This window comes from Tetrao urogallus (genome assembly GCF_951394365.1).
Source record: "Tetrao urogallus genome assembly, chromosome: 2".
In the NCBI taxonomy this organism is placed as follows: domain Eukaryota; kingdom Metazoa; phylum Chordata; class Aves; order Galliformes; family Phasianidae; genus Tetrao; species Tetrao urogallus.
In genome coordinates this window covers 45,857,106-45,872,923 of record NC_136814.1, presented here as the reverse complement: position 1 = coordinate 45,872,923, position 15,818 = coordinate 45,857,106, and the positions used below count along the sequence as shown (strand labels likewise).

General features: G+C 37.4%; 1 protein-coding gene across 2 annotated transcripts in view; it reads left to right on the top strand.

Moving 5' to 3' along the window:
* The window catches only part of SHPRH (SNF2 histone linker PHD RING helicase), a gene marked incomplete at both ends in the record, with an annotated part of 44,105 nt that overhangs the window by 8,704 nt on the left and 19,583 nt on the right, over window positions 1-15,818 (top strand). For both annotated transcript variants that reach the window (XM_079532573.1, XM_079532572.1), the window contains 7 exons: window positions 3,365-3,616; window positions 5,203-5,281; window positions 6,575-6,738; window positions 6,839-7,095; window positions 9,837-9,958; window positions 12,012-12,100; window positions 13,734-13,823. In XM_079532573.1, coding sequence (XP_079388699.1) covers window positions 3,365-3,616; window positions 5,203-5,281; window positions 6,575-6,738; window positions 6,839-7,095; window positions 9,837-9,958; window positions 12,012-12,100; window positions 13,734-13,823 — 1,053 coding nt within the window. The remainder of the gene's footprint in view (window positions 1-3,364; window positions 3,617-5,202; window positions 5,282-6,574; window positions 6,739-6,838; window positions 7,096-9,836; window positions 9,959-12,011; window positions 12,101-13,733; window positions 13,824-15,818) is intronic.

Genomic DNA, 15,818 nt, shown 5'->3' with positions numbered 1-15,818 from the left:
TCATATTCTGGAGAGTCTTTATCACAGCTCAGAGTTTCCTATCTGTCTCTGTATTTTGTAAATTTTAGAAGTGTCTGTTTTCTTTCCTAGAAGTCTGTATTTCTTCCTATTAGACCAACACTTTTGTTTTGGCACCACAGGGGTTGTTTGCTTCCAGAACAAACTATTTGCATTTCGTTCTTATATTTTTTTTTCTTACTAATTGATCATTGGGAGACAGTACGGTGGACTAGATGTCTTTATCTTACAGAAGCAAATTTCATGTAGTAGGAACAAGTTAATTTCTAAGAAGGAAAACTCTTACGTCATCTTTTTTCTAAAAATTACCAAGGGAATTATAGAGACCTGGCTACAGAAGACTTGTAGCAATCAACTGTATAGTTATGCCCATAGCTCCCTGACAGTTGTTTCTCAGTTAGTTCCAGATTAAAAAAAAAAAAAAAAAAGTTTCCGTCAGTAAAGATGTACTTTTTTTTTTTTATATATACTTATTGCAGTATTAAAGAGTAAGCATAATCTTTTACCAGAATTAATTTATTTCTAGATCAGGCAAATAATTGAACTGCTGGTCTGGAAAGTCTCTTCCAATGCAAATTATTGGGTGGCTAATGATATAGTCAAGTCTTGTCCATTGTATTTATAATAAGCAAGAATATTTGTAATGGTGAAGGGCTCAGAGAACCACAGGTCCCTTATTTTTGAATAAAATGGCAGTAGTTGTAAGTTGATAAGGAGAGGAATCTTTGCGTCCAGGAATGTATCTGATATCTGCATGGATGTCCAAAGTACAACTGAGATCAAGGCCACCAGTAAGCTGTTTGTGTGAGTAGTCTATAACTAGCTTAGACATCTAGCTTTGGTGCTGCAGCTAACAAATGCATAACGTGCACAGTTTTCCTGGGACCCAGTCTGAGTTTTGTACTGGCTTTGAAAACTGTCGGAATAGTAGCAGTAAAGCCAATGAAATACTGGATGTCAGCTCTTTAAAGTAGCGGCATCTTGCATTCTAAGACACAGCTTACATTTTCTTTTAATTGTCAACTGTAAGCCATCCACGCTGGCTTTTGGTGCTGTTCCCATTTATTTTTTTCTATGAAGTTGGCATGAAAAGAGTGCAGGCATTTCAAAGAACCAGTTTCCCTTGTTAACAGATTTTGTACTGCTTATGACCTATATGAAATTGTAATGATTTTGTATAATAGAATGAGGAATTACAATTTATCCATAGGCCTTGCTTTGCAGCAGGTTGTCTTTTCCTGCTGCTGAGGAAACAACCAAAGCTTGGTGAAGTTACAGATCTCCAGAAAGTCTGTTCACAAATGCTGAGAAGAGATCATTAGACTTTAATAGCTGTTTTTTCTTAACAGTTGCATCTGTGAGTATGCTGTGTTTCAGCATCTTGGTTTTAGTCTTTTTTCTCTCCCTTGTTCACGTGCATTAACCTGAACAAGAATTTTCAGCAAGCATTTATTTCAGTTGACAGAAACTTTGTTGCCATAAGCAGGAATGTGGAACCAGGAGATTACTGCGGTGTGACAGTGAGAATAAACAGCTGAAGTCAGCAGTGGAAAGTAAACAGATCGGGGCTGAAGAGCGAGGGTAAATAATTAAGGATTCATAGGATCAAATGAATTTTGGTATTAGGGAGCCTATGAACAGGAGGGGAATCAACTCTTTGAAAGGGTAGATAACAAGGGCAGGAAGAGGAGAAATGGTTTTAAGTTGAAGGAGGGAAGATTTAGGTTGGATGTCAGGGGGCAATTATTTACAGAGAGAGTGGTGAGGTGCTGGAACAGGCTGCCCAGAGAGGTTGTGGATGCCCCATCTCTGGAGGTATTTAAGGCCAGATTGGATGGGGCTCTGGGCAGCCTGGTCTAGTATTAAATGGGGAGGTTGATGTCCCTGCATACGGCAGGGGGGTTGGAGATTCATGATCCTTGAGATCCCTTCCAACCCTGGCCATTCTGTGATTCTGTGATTGGTATTTTTAACTATTTGTTGCCTTAAGAGCACATTAAAGATTTGTTGTGATTTGAAGGACTAGGGAGGCAATGTGGTATGCTTAATAAAAACAAGTTCATAGACAATTTTAGTTGAGAACGAACTGTCTTGATTGAAATGTTTATGTAATCATAAAATCTCAGAATGAGAGAAGTACAAAAAGATAATTACTGTTTGAAGATGAAACTGAATTATAAATTGTTTCTATGAAGATGGGGGATATCCCTTTATCTATGAGAAGCAAATCTTAAATATTTTAATATTAGGATTAATATTAAATAGTAATACAGGTCTAGGTGAATAGCAAGATATACTCATTGCTAAAATTTTTGAAGTAAGTAATGGATGCCTGTTGCTTTGAGGTACATTCCTGAGATAAATAGAAAACAAGAGAAATAATGTGGTTTTTTCCTCATAACAAATCAGTTGCTATGTATCTCTGATAGTAATTGCTCTTAGCTAGAAATGCTGAAGATGACAAAACGTGTTTCTGTTGTTAGTTATTGGTTAAATTGTCTCTTGTGCCACACATTATCGTGTTTTGATATTCTTATATATTGAGACATAATATTAGGTGTGTTTTCTTTAGATATAGAGTGAGATCATGGGGAAACATAGTAGAATGTTTGATTTAACTTGTAATTTTTTTGTTTGTTTGTTTTAAACTGCTGTTTGTTTCAAAAAGGATTACTCTTAAAATGATGAGGGAGATTAGAAAAATGCTGATACTGGAACAAGTGCTGCTATGAAGGATTTATAATACAACTCTATCAGTGCACAGGGATTGTTTCTCCCTGGGGTATTCTTTTCATTTCATGACTCTCTTTAAAGGTTGTTTTTGTTGATCAGGGATTACCCAAAGTATCACTTTGTTTTCAACTATTTTGTTATTTTGCTGCATACCACTGTTTTTGCCTTCTCCTTATGGAATTATTGTGGTGTGGATGATAAGGGGAATGAGAGGAGAAAGGTGATGTCCAGCTGCAGTAAATGAGAGGAGAGAGTGTGTGATGCTGACTGATGGAATGCTTCTTGCAATGTAACAGGATGTTTACTCTTGCCTGCAACTTCCCCAACAAATAACTGTTGTGGCAAATCCTAGAATTTCTTTTTTTTAGAGGAGAAAAAAAAAAGTTTGAAGTCTTGTACATATGTAAATAATTATACATAAAAATTTGCATCAATGTATTGCATTTATTACCTGTATTATTAAAGTTTTTCCACTATGTTACTTTATGAATACAGGTCTTATTTTATAAGAACACTTCTGAAAGTATGCATGTGTTAAGCTATACTGATATTTTTGCTTTTTTATTATTGTTGAATTCTTTTCTCGTGTATTATTGCGAACAAATCAACGTAGGTGTATCAAGGTGTGAAGAGGCATGGCTTTTTGCAGCCACACATGTTGGCAGAGCAGGATGTGGTTATCACAACGTACGATGTCCTCCGTACTGAACTGAACTATGTGGACATACCCCATAGCAACAGCGAAGATGGGCGCCGTTTCAGGAACCAGAAGCGCTACATGGCCATCCCGAGCCCCTTAGTAGCAGTGGAGTGGTGGAGGATCTGCCTTGATGAAGCACAAATGGTTGAATGTACTACTGCAAAGGTATGATGTACGATATTCCCAGTCATGTGTTATTTAACCTGAAGCAAGTTGGGAGGGAGTGTTCATCTGCCAGAGGGGAGAAAGGCACTAAGAAGGACCTGGATAGCCTGGATTGATGGGCCAAGGTAAACTGCATGAGTTTCAATAGTGCCAAGTGTTGGGTCCTGCATTTTGGTCACAACAACCCCAGGCAACCCTATATGCTTGGGGAGGAGTGGCTGGAAAGCTGCCTAATGGAAAGGAACCTTGGTGGACAGTTGGCTGAATATGAGCCAGCAGTGTGCCCAGGTGGCCAAGAAGGCCGTTGGCATCCTGGCTTATATCAGGCAATACATAGGAACGGTGTGGTGAGCAGGACTAGGGAAGTCATCCTGCCCTGTACTTGGCACTGGTGAGGCCTCACCAAGAGTACTGTGTTCAGTTTTGGGCACCACAGTACAGAAGGGACATTCAGGTGCTGGAGCAGGTCCAAAGAAGGGCTTGTAGAATATGCCCTACCAGGAGAGACTGAAGGAACTGGGGCTGTTTAGTCTGGAGAAAAGGAGGCTGAAGGGAAACCTTATTGCTCTCTTCCAATATCTGAAAGGTGCTTACAGCCAGAGTGGGGTTGGTCTCTTCTCACAGATGACGGGATGAGGGGAAATCGCCTCAAGCTGTGCCATTGTAAGTTTAGATTGGATGTCAGGAAAAACTTCTTTACAGAAAGAGTTGTTAAACACTGGAATAGGCTCCCCAGGAGGAGGTTGAGTCACCATCCCTGGATGGGTTTAAAAACCATTTGGATGTGGTGCTTGGGGTCATGATTTAGCATAGGGTTGTTAGAGTTGAGGTAGTATGGTTAGGTCGTGGTTGGACTTGATGATCTTTAAGGTCTTTTCCAACCTAAGTGATTCTATGATTCTATGAAAAGGTTTTGACAGGCTTATTAAAGTAATTAAACTAGCCTCCCCAGCTCCTAACATTCACTCTGCTTGGGTCATTTGTCCTTGTATCATCTCCTTTCAAAGTACATTTTCTGTTGGAGATTTTTATTATTAAATGTTCCTCCTGTTGAAATTTTAGCAGACTGAAATATATCCAGCTCAAAAAAGCCTAATCTATACTGACAGTTCAAAGAACTAGGTCACCATGTTGTATATAGTGTTTGATAATTTTCAAACAATGCTAGCCTGTTCTGTAACATGATCCAGAGGCTTAGATACGTAGCTTGGGTCTAGAAGTTAAAAATAATCTACAGTGTCTCTGGAAATTCTTAGGTCTGCAGAGGCAGATAATTTTAAATAGTGCTTTTCCAGTCTTTGTCCAAGATAAGAAGACAAAAATGCTGCTTACATAATGGTGTATAGGTCATAGTGTTCCTTTTATGTACACCACTTTTGCTAACTGTTTGTCTCTTGTGAACATTTGATTGGACTTGATTTCTTCAAAGTGGACATGTTTTCATAATATATTGTACTGATGCTGCTTATAGATACATTAATTTTTTTAGACTGAAAATGTATTCTGAACAAAAAGAAATAGGGGAACACAGTCTGAAAATAGTAATATTTTGTTTTCCTTCCTGTTGGTTCTGCCTTTTTGTCTAGGCTGCTGAAATGGCACTCCGTTTAAGTGGAATCAATCGTTGGTGTGTCAGTGGCACTCCCGTGCAGCGAGGATTAGAAGGTGAGATTTAATGCCACAATGTCAGCTGTGAGTTTTCCTTGTTCTAATGATTAGGCGGTTGTTTGAAACAGTTGAAATGTCTGCAAGGTTTGCTCAGAATTTACATTGTACTCTGATTTTGCAAGTCAGAAACTGTAAATATGTAAAAGTCAGTATTGTATATTAATCCATTATGGAATTATGAATAAAATTTATAATGCATATATTAGAGCATTCATAATTAATAAAGAAAACACTGTAGTAGAAAATGACTGGTTTGATTGTCTCAATTACCTTGATTGAGTATGATAGGATTGATTTGATACATATCTGAAACATCATACTGTCTGTAATACGTGCTGGTCTATCACTCAGGCTATATATAGGGGCCCCTGCCACACAGGACATGAAAACTGCTAATTTGAATCTGTACCTGCCACTGCTGTAATAAAGTAAGAATCACTCTCTTCTTGTGCAGATCAGGTTCCAGGAGTTTGCTTCCCATCCCTTAAGATGTATATGGTGAATTCTTACGGCTCTCAGCTGAATACTGAGATTATCATCAAGCTAAAAGAGTAAAGAATGTAGCCACTACCAGGTCTTAAAGAACTTGAGAGTACTGTCACGTGTGTCTGTTTCCATGCTGTTCACGTGAAGCACTTTTCATGTGTACTCCTGTAGTTCTCCAGTAAGTTTCAGGTACAAGTTTAAAGTTAGCGTGTTCTAAAAGTTTTTCCTCTCAAAATGATGGACTTCTGAATTAGGCAGAATTAGCAAGTTCTGTTCTGTCAAGGTAAGAAAACAGTAGTAATGTATTTTGTTAATTTCTGCTGCTATAGTTGAAGAGTGAATGTCTCCTGAATTACAGCCACTTTAGGAGGGTGAGCAGACAGTTGGCGCACAGCAGGCTGTAAAGTAATAATACTGAGCAATATTGTTTGAGAAAAAGCTGGCAAACTTAGCTAACCATATGCAGTCATGTAATTTCTGCCTCTCACCTGTACTTTGAGTAGATTTAGATTCATCAGTCTGTTCAGCTGAAATTGAAGTTAGGGAACTCTCACAAACAGCCATATTCCAACAAGTTCTATAAAAATCAACAGCTAACCAGAGATGAGGCTCCTCTTCCACACCTAGTCCTCTACCTCCTCCTGGTAACTATTTTTTTGAGGGAATAACTGGAAAAGGTGATGGCTAAAAAAAATATATTTGCTTCAAGTATAGTAAACTTTCTGTGAAAATTGACTTTTTTTTTTTTTTTTGGAAGCATATTCTGAAATACTAAAAACATGTAAAACTTCCTTTTCTTGGCAGATCTATATGGATTAGTCCTTTTCCTTGGAATTGATCCTTACTGGGTCAAGCATTGGTGGGACCAACTTTTGTATCGACCTTATTGTAGGAAAAATTCCCAGCCTCTCTACAGTCTGATTGCCAAGATAATGTGGAGATCAGCAAAGAAAGATGTGATCGACCAAGTAAGAATGAGATTATTTTTTTTTTTGTTTTAAAATTTATGAAGATGACTTACAGCTTTATTTACAAATTTCTTTTTTTTTTTTTTCTTTTTAATTGCAGATTCAAATTCCCCCTCAGACAGAAAATATACACTGGCTTCACTTTTCTCCTGTGGAGAGACACTTCTACCATCGCCAGCATGAGGTGTGCTGCCAGGATGCATTGGCAAAACTCAGGAAGATTTCGGATTGGACTCTTAAGCTTAGTAGCCTAGACAGAAGGACTGTGACATCCATTCTGTACCCTTTGTTGCGGCTGAGGCAGGCCTGCTGTCATCCACAAGCTGTTCGAGGAGAGTTCTTGCCCTTACAGAAGAGGTGAGTTTTTGTCAGTTCCTAAGTGGTTTGCTTTATCTAAAGCAAAACTTCAGTTGTCCCTAACAACGCATTATCTTATACAACTTTTAAACAAGCCTATTAAACTTCTTTAGTTAACTATGCAACTATGTCAGTGTCCAGCTAACTGACATCAGAGGTTGAATTGAAGACAGTAGGGTAGTTAGTGTAATTCTTGTGCTAAAGAACATAAATAGTACTGAGAGACAATTGATTGTGCAGTAACAAGTTAGGCTTATGATGCTATTGCATACTAGGATGTTGCAAGTGACACGGTGTGAAACGAAACATTCTTTTTCAGTTTTAAACTAGAACACCAATTTTCTTCTTTCCTACAAAGCTAACTTTCATTGAGAATGAGAACAACCAAGAAAATGAATAAGCAGGATTAGCTCTTTAAATCATTTTTTTTTCAATGTGAGGTTGCACAACTAGTAAATGTAGATCAGAATGTGAAAGCTGCTTTTTTTTTTTTGCATGCTTTTATGATCACCCTTTTCATAGGTGCTCTGCAAATAGCGTCCAGCTGTGTTAGTCTTTATTAGACCTAAACTATGTTGCTAGCATGCTCTGAAAAACATGGCTACTTTTTTTTTTTTTTTTTTTTTTATGCCTTTGGAGAAGGCTTTTGAGAACAAGGTGTTTCTATTTTAAAATATTAGAGCACTCCTTACACTGTTTCATTTTTAAGCTACAAGCAAGGAAGAACATGTACTTCATTACTAGCAATATTATTTCTACTATTTCCTGTGTTTGGTCATCTTTTCAATTTCTTTCCATCCTCTTGTGAAGTGTTGTGTCTGTTCCTTCCTGTTCCTCATACAGGGCACCTTCAGTGTGTCTAAGCAGCTCTAACTGACTTCACAGCTATTTCACCAGGGAACAATAGTAGTCACTGTGCTGTGCCACTTTGTCTCGCATTCTACTAATGTGGAAGCAAGAGAAGAGAGCAAGAGAAAAATCAATGTCCCTACAACATAATCTGTATTCAGATGTGCCAGTGGAGTGTAAAAGAAATGTGTAAAACTGCGTGTTGGAAATGGCTTAGTAGCTGCAGTGATTCTAGTGGAAAGCCTCAGGAATGACAGCTGCGTAGTAACTGTGGGTTTAGGAAAAAAAAAAAAAAAAAAAAAGAAACCTAACAATGAAAATTAAATCTATCTCAGGATGATATATACTATGAAAACTTGTTTCCAAGCACTATTTGTATGTATTGGTGAACCAAACCTATTGCTATTACCATTGCTTTTGTAATTTTTCTTGAAGCCACCGATGGTTTTGAGAACGAAAGGGAGGCAGTAGTGGTAGAAGGATCAGACTGTGAGTAGCGAGTGTGTTGTGTCTTTATTAGTACATCTGCAGAATTATGCTAACTGTAAATTATGATTATAGTAATCTAAAGCCTGCTCTGCTGTTATACCAGAATAGGAACTCGGGGAACCAATTATGTAAATAGAACGATGTTGCAAGAAAAGTCACTTACAGGCATGGTCAGGGATACCCTTCCTGCATGCTTGGGCAGAGACTGCACACAAGTGGTGTCATCCTTACTCTTCTGTAACAACATACATCAAATAGCAAATATTTCTCCATAAAGTGAATGAAGTGAGAAGCAGATCTGTAGGAGGGTAGAAGGGTATTTTAGCAGTAGTTAGTTGGTCATGGAAGCAACCTCAGGTGAGATGTAGTAGGCTGTTGTTTCATTTTACTTTCTCATCTCTTTACATAATTCTTCTTCCCGCCTGAATTTGTCCCTTGGCCTTACTTCAAGCTATTCTTTATGCTTCCCTCTCACTTCTTTTCTTATTTGTTCTTCTTATCTCTCCCTTTCCTTCATTTTTCTTTTCAGCTAATTCACTTCTAACTAAATTCCTCTGAAGAAATACAATTACAAACAAATGTAGAAAAGGAAGTCTATAATGATATTTGCTAATCATTGCTGTTTTCTTTCCACATATACGTTACCTCAATATTTAATACGTTTTGTATATTTAATTGCTGATGGAGAGGGAAATATAGTCTCTCATGACTGTTTTCATTTCTCATTTTGTTCTCTCATCTTCTAGCAAAATGAGATCTATTTTTGACTGTTTCCAGTTCTCTACTATAACAGAGCAGCATATTTTGCACTCTTAAATTATTTTACCTGGTTCTAATGTTTTTTTTCTTGTCGTACTTCTGCCTATTTTTACTAGATTTCAATCTCTTGACATATTCAGTTTAGGGGAAAATTATATCTGAAAGAACAGCTGATAAAAATTTGTTAATGTTTAGTCTCTAATAAATATTTGCATAGCCATTGTTGTACGTAATGTAGTATCTCATGCTGCACAGCATGGCAATTATAATTCTGTATTATTGTGGTGTATAATGAGAAAGACATAACAACAAAGGTGTGATGATGGAAGAACTAGCACAAAAGAAAGGTGCTATGAAGGAATGGAAGAAGGTTGCTGTCCGATATCAGAAAATTCCAGGTTTACAGGAAAGCTTGCTCCAGAAAGAGATCCTTCCTCAGTGTCTGTCAGCCCTTAAATGAAGCCTAAGAGAGGTGCAGCCAGGCTCCGTGCCTTCTGGTCCCACAACTGAATTGCCTTCACCTGTGCTCCCAGGGCTGACCAGGTCCTTTCCCCAGATGCTCAACTAGTGGTTCAGGCTGTGACTCAACAGTTCCCATACATGTGGCTTAGTTTCAAACTTGAGTCACTTGGTCTCTGTTCCAGCACCATGACCATGGAAGAGTTGCTTACATCTCTGCAGAAGAAATGTAGAACGGAGTGTGAGGAGGCTCACCGACAGCTGGTGTGTGCTCTTAATGGCTTAGCTGGTATCCATATCATTAAAGGTAAGACTGGATATCTGTTCTGTGTTTAAGTCTTTTAGTGGCCAATAATGGTTTTGATAGCATTTTTGAAATTGGGGCTTTTTCATGTGTGAAACCCTGGGAAAAGTATGGAGTCTTATTAAAGAGTTTGTAACAAAACCAACATTCCTAGATGACAGAGCAAACTACTTCTGATTTTCCTGTTTATTTCCTCTTTATTTCTATCTTTCTGTCATTTTACGTGTACTTGGAGAATAAAATAAATCAAATGTATAACTCTGCTTAAGTTGCTTATGTTTTATCAGCACCCTTCTTGCTGGGCTTCTTATGTGTCCCTTACCACTGCAAGTCTTAATAAACTCTGGAGTCTACTTGCTGCATTTCAAAATCTGTGCTTTTGCCTAGCAGTTAAATTTGTGCTGCCTGCTGTTCAGCTCTGTCAATGTGTTTAATGTAAGTTAGGAGGAAAAAAGCTTTGAATGAAAAACAAAAACAATTGTATTATTTTTAAATGTCCTAGAAAACAAAAATAGTAATAAATTAGAGTGTCATGGATGTACAAGAAATGCCTCTCTGCCTAATACTTACTACTCTAAAATTGAGAAGATGCTTGAGTTTTTCCCAGCTCACTTTCTTTGAGGAGCAAATTGATTCAAAAAAAAAAAAAAAAAAAAAAAAGCATTAATTGGAAACAGAAGTCAGACAGCTCTATTCTAGTGTCTTTTTTTTTTTTTTTTCCCCAGAATTATTGTTATGCTGTGTCTTCTTGACACAAGCAAGGAGGAAGCATACCTTTTTACTTAAGCATTGATTATTAGTGTAACTGTGATCTTATGAATCTAATCATTATTAATTTGAATTGTTAAGGGCAGAAAAAAAAGTAATGTAGTTACAATTGCTGTAGTCAAACTTGGTTCCCGCTGTTCCTCTGTGTTGCAGTGCTGGTGGTGGTTTCATACTGGTGGGAAGAGAGGTGTGAGGCTAGTTGTCAGCATATGAAGTTCTCCATGGAAGGAATGTAGTGTGTTGATTTCTCAAGGATGCAGTTAGGGTCTTTTTTGTCTGCTGTCATGCTTCTGCACTTTTCTTTTTCTTCATTTGCCTGTAGCTTCACATCAGTACCAAATTTATAGTAAATGTTAATGTCTTTTGTTAATGTGATGCACTATTTCTCCTTATCTTTGTTGTCCCTAAAAACAGTTTTGCCCACTTCTAGGTCTGCATTTCTTGCAACTGCTTGTGAATTTTTTTCATAGCCGTGGTTTCCTTATTCTCTGCCAAGCCTGTGCATTATGCCATGGCTGTTGTGCTCTTCTATTCTGCACCCTGTATCTTTACAAAGCCTCTGCTATTGTACTAGGCCTGCATTTCTCTCTGTATATGATTTCAGTTGTAGAATGAGCTATTTACATAGACATCAGTAACAAGCCAGTATTCTGTATCAGACTATGGCTGTATTACGCTGATTATCAGTTTCCACTTTCTTCAATGTTTCCAGTTTTATGTACACAGCATTAATTTTGTATTTTTTCTTAAATGAGTTTATCTAATTTGTCTTCTGAGAAGTGATTGTGATGCTGGCTCCATCTGCAGTTACGGTGTAAGCATTTATGTAATTATTTCTGTTTCTGAAGCATGACCATTTTTCTTGTAGTTACTACTCTGAAAGACTAACACGTGTAACGCACATTTATAACTGAATACCTGCAGTGAGTTGTAGATGGTGGATTTTTTTTTTTTTCAGTGTGATGTGTAAGATTTTTTTGTAGGCAACTGTGGATTAATATTTTAAGATCATGAAGTTTAAAAGCTTGCAGTCACAAATGATACTTAGCTTAGAAACTTCCTTGCTCTGTGTAAGATACAGTGCTGTTTGTCTTTTCTAGTTTTGGGGCAAGCAGAATGAGTATGGATTGTTTGACAGCAAGCTGTTTGTTTACAGCCTCTCTGAAAATATCTTAGTTAATTTCGAATGATGGATAGTCAGTCCTGGCAGCCAGGATATTTAAAGATGACACAATGTGTGTATATAGATGTTTTTGTTTTGATTATTATTATTTTTTTTTTAATCCAGGAGAATACACATTAGCTGCAGAGCTGTACCGAGAAGTGTTACGTTCTTCTGAAGAGCACAAAGAAAAGCTCAAAACAGATTCCTTGCAAGTGAGTGAACATTATGACATAGAAAGACATGGTTAATAATTGGAATACTCTAGATTTAATTTAACAGGTTATACCTTTCTTTTTCCCAAGCGATGTACTGATTGACTCTTACAGCCAGCTGTCATTATCGTGGTCTTTAGCTAGGAATCTCTCTAGTGACCTTCAGTTGTCTTTTTTTAAAAGCTGTTGTATTTCTAAAAAGCTCTTGCTTCTCAGTCTTAATGATATCCCAAAAGCAGTGTGTGATCTCCACCTGTTGTTCTGTAATAAACTTAACAAGCTGAATTCCTAGACTTGTGTATGTGACCATGACTGCTCCCATTAATGGTATTATTTTATATACTAGTGCAAATATAAGATACTGGGATGACATTAAGAATGATATTAATGTCCCAAATGGTAGACAATAAAATTATTGCACTGTACAAGATGTTCTCTGAAATTGTACTGAAATATGGATAAATCAATTTTCAGTTAAAACACAAATATGCTTTGAATACAATATAAAAATATGAATATATGCTAATGATCAATAAACAGTTATGTTAGTAACAGCTATATATTTCAAGAATTATCAGTTCTAAATTGACCAAAATTCTTTTCAGTATGACAAGATTTCAAGTGTGATCAGTTATCTATTTTCTTTACTTTGCTTGCTCCGTTAAGCAACTCACTCAGTCTTTCAGTGACTTTATCTGGTTATTTGATGCTTCCATTGTACTTCTTCGATCTCTGTACAATTGAGGCTTTTTTTTTTCTTTTCATCTAACCATATCAGCATAAATTTGTTAAGTAACATGTAACAAGGTTGTTAATGAATCTGTTTTACAGGAGTGAATATGAAGTAACTTTTTTTTTAATGTACATTGCCTAATATTATTGACTCTGTGTAATAAAATTTTCCTTCTATTGAGTGCTTCCCAGCTTTGACTCTCTAGGAAAACAGCAAGCCACTGCTTTGCTGGCTGGTGTTCTTCAATGGCTTAATGCAGTGATAAGGCAAAAATGAAGTGAATCCAGGGGGTGAGAAAGGAACAAGAATATGGTGGTGAAGGTTATTAGAAGTTTATAGAATATACAGGCAGCGTAACATTAGGAGTCTGATTTGGGACAGGATGAATCTGGGATAAGAGGGAAGAGAGTGGTCTTGGAATAATGTAGGGTTTTTTTTTTTCCTCCTTCCTTGAAAAGTAAGCAAAAAGATTTGTTTTATGCAGTCACCTTTTATTTACAAAAAATGGTTAAAATTTTCTGGAGCTTTATTTCCCTTATATTTTGTTTGCTTTAGTAGATCATGTGACATCTACATATAAACTTTTGAATTGTTTGCCAAGAATGTGCTGTAAGATAAATAAATAACTTGTTTTCCTTAATAGTCAAAGGCAGTTTTAATTCAGAGGATGAGTACAAGACACAGTCTGAAGACTTGCTTATTGATTTGCTACTTTCATTCCATCTTTAGTAAAATGAGAAAAAATGTTTATTATAATACACTTTCATGAGGGGGGGGAGAGAAATCATTTAAATGAATACTGATTTCTTGCTGTTACATTTAATTACTGATTAAGCATCTCCTGTCATTGTTATTGCAATGTATCTTTCCGTTACTACTGTGACTTTTTTGTTTGTTTAGAGACTTCATTCCACACACAACTTGATGGAGTTGTTGGCAAAGCACACAGGAATTCCTCCAACTTTGCGTGACAGTCAGCTTTCAGCAGAGGTAAATCTCATTCATTTTTATATAAATACATTTTGAAGGGCACCCTTCTCTTTTTTTTTTTATCCTTAAATATTTTCTCTAACCAAAATTTTCAAATTATCTACATGCATTCCTTTTCAGGTTGTTAAAATCAAATGATATTTAATATGTGAGATATGAGCAGAAATGACCAGCAAAATGACACTGTCCTTAATGCTTCATTACTTATTATGTTGTGAGTGTGTTTTATAGAAGTTCTGACTCTTCTGAATTATGATTTTCCTCCACCCCTACAATATTCACATGTAAATAACTTGCACAGATGTTACTGATGAAGAGTGCCTCCTGATTTTTTTCCTTACACTTAATTTTTATAATTTTAAATGCAGGTAGTCAGTCTTTTCTATGTAGATGAAGTTTATTTTTCCTGTACAGGTCCCCTCAATTCCAAAAAAAGCTTCCCTGTCTTATAGTAAATAAAATCTACTGCTTTCTTATTCCCTGTATTATTTACGTTGTACTTACACATCCTGCAGTAGCAAGTTCTTTCCTGTCCAGAAAAATTGACCATCTTTGGCCAGACAAGCAAGTCACTGCATGATAATCACATGACAATCACCCTATATAAGCTTTTTTAAACTGTATCCTTATCAGGGAAATCTCTGGTGAAATAGCTGGTATTGTGTGCTGGTGTGGGATCCTCCCATATCAACTTATGGCTGTTTTCTTGCCCTATATGACTCACAAATGATAAAGAGATGCTTAGGGTTTCTTTTGGTTCTGGGTCTAATCACGCCCCATCAATGTAGGCCAAGTAAAAACAAAGGAAACAAGGAGAGATGGTGGGAAAAAGAAAGGAGAAGTTTAGTTCTTTGTTGTAGCTGGATGGGTATTTACAATTAATTCTTCAAGGCCTTTCTCCAAATTACACAGATACAAAAATTATTGCTCTTACCCATGTCCTGTAAGCCATCCTGCTGGTGTTGGTTTGCCTCTGGGAAAACAGCCCTGCTGTGTTCAATCATTTATCCCCTGGCATTTGGCAGAAGGGTCCTCCCTACTGATGGTGGGTGGGCTATTGATCTGGAGGGCAACTGAGTGCGAGTCTGAATCCACACTGAGAATATGTGGCTCCTTCTTATTGTGCCTTTTCTTATGCTATGTACTCAGTCCTTTCAAACTAACTAAATCTGGTGCTTGTGATGAGCTCACAGTCAGCTTATGTTCCAGTTAGTTTCTAGCATATGTCATCATCCTTGAATTCATGTAGCACTTGCACTCCTTGGCTTCCTTTGTGTTTGTCTGTGAGAGTTTGTGGTGCCAGTGTAAGTTCCATAAAGTTCATGGAGCAGGGAGACCACCAGGTTGCAGCCTGGTCAACCTACGTGGTGCAGTAATTCAACTGTGATATGCCCAAGGATGCTTTGAGGGCACCTCAGAGGTAGATTCTTCCTGATGGGCTGTATGGGAACTGCTGAATCACGGCCTGAACCTCTGATCACCTGAGGCAAGCCATGAGTCAGCCATGGGAGCACAGGTGAAGGCAGTTCACCTGTGCTGCTGGAAGGGGTGGAGCCTGGCTCCATCTCTCCTAGACCCATTTAAGAGCTGGCTACCAGTGGGGAAGGATCTCTTCTGGAGATCCCTCCTTTGGAGTTTTACAGTGAGCCCAAGACAAGGGTAAGCACTCTATTTATTCTCTTTTTGGTATAATAACCTGCTTAGCCAAACTCTCTTGTTTATTTCATAATTATAACATCTGTATATTCATTGATTATACACAGCCTATGCTATCCTGAATCCTCACTTTCCCTGTGACACTTCAGCGTACTTCATTAATGTGACAGGCCTCCTGTTGTTGGTGACGCCCATTTTGCTTTTTGAAATCTGCTATTTTGTACCCTCTGAGTCCTCCTGCTCTAGATCAGACAAGTCCAGTTCTTTCAGCATCTCCATTTACGTCACGGTGATCAGTTTTCTGTATTTGGATATCTTCTGATTTTATTTATTTATTTA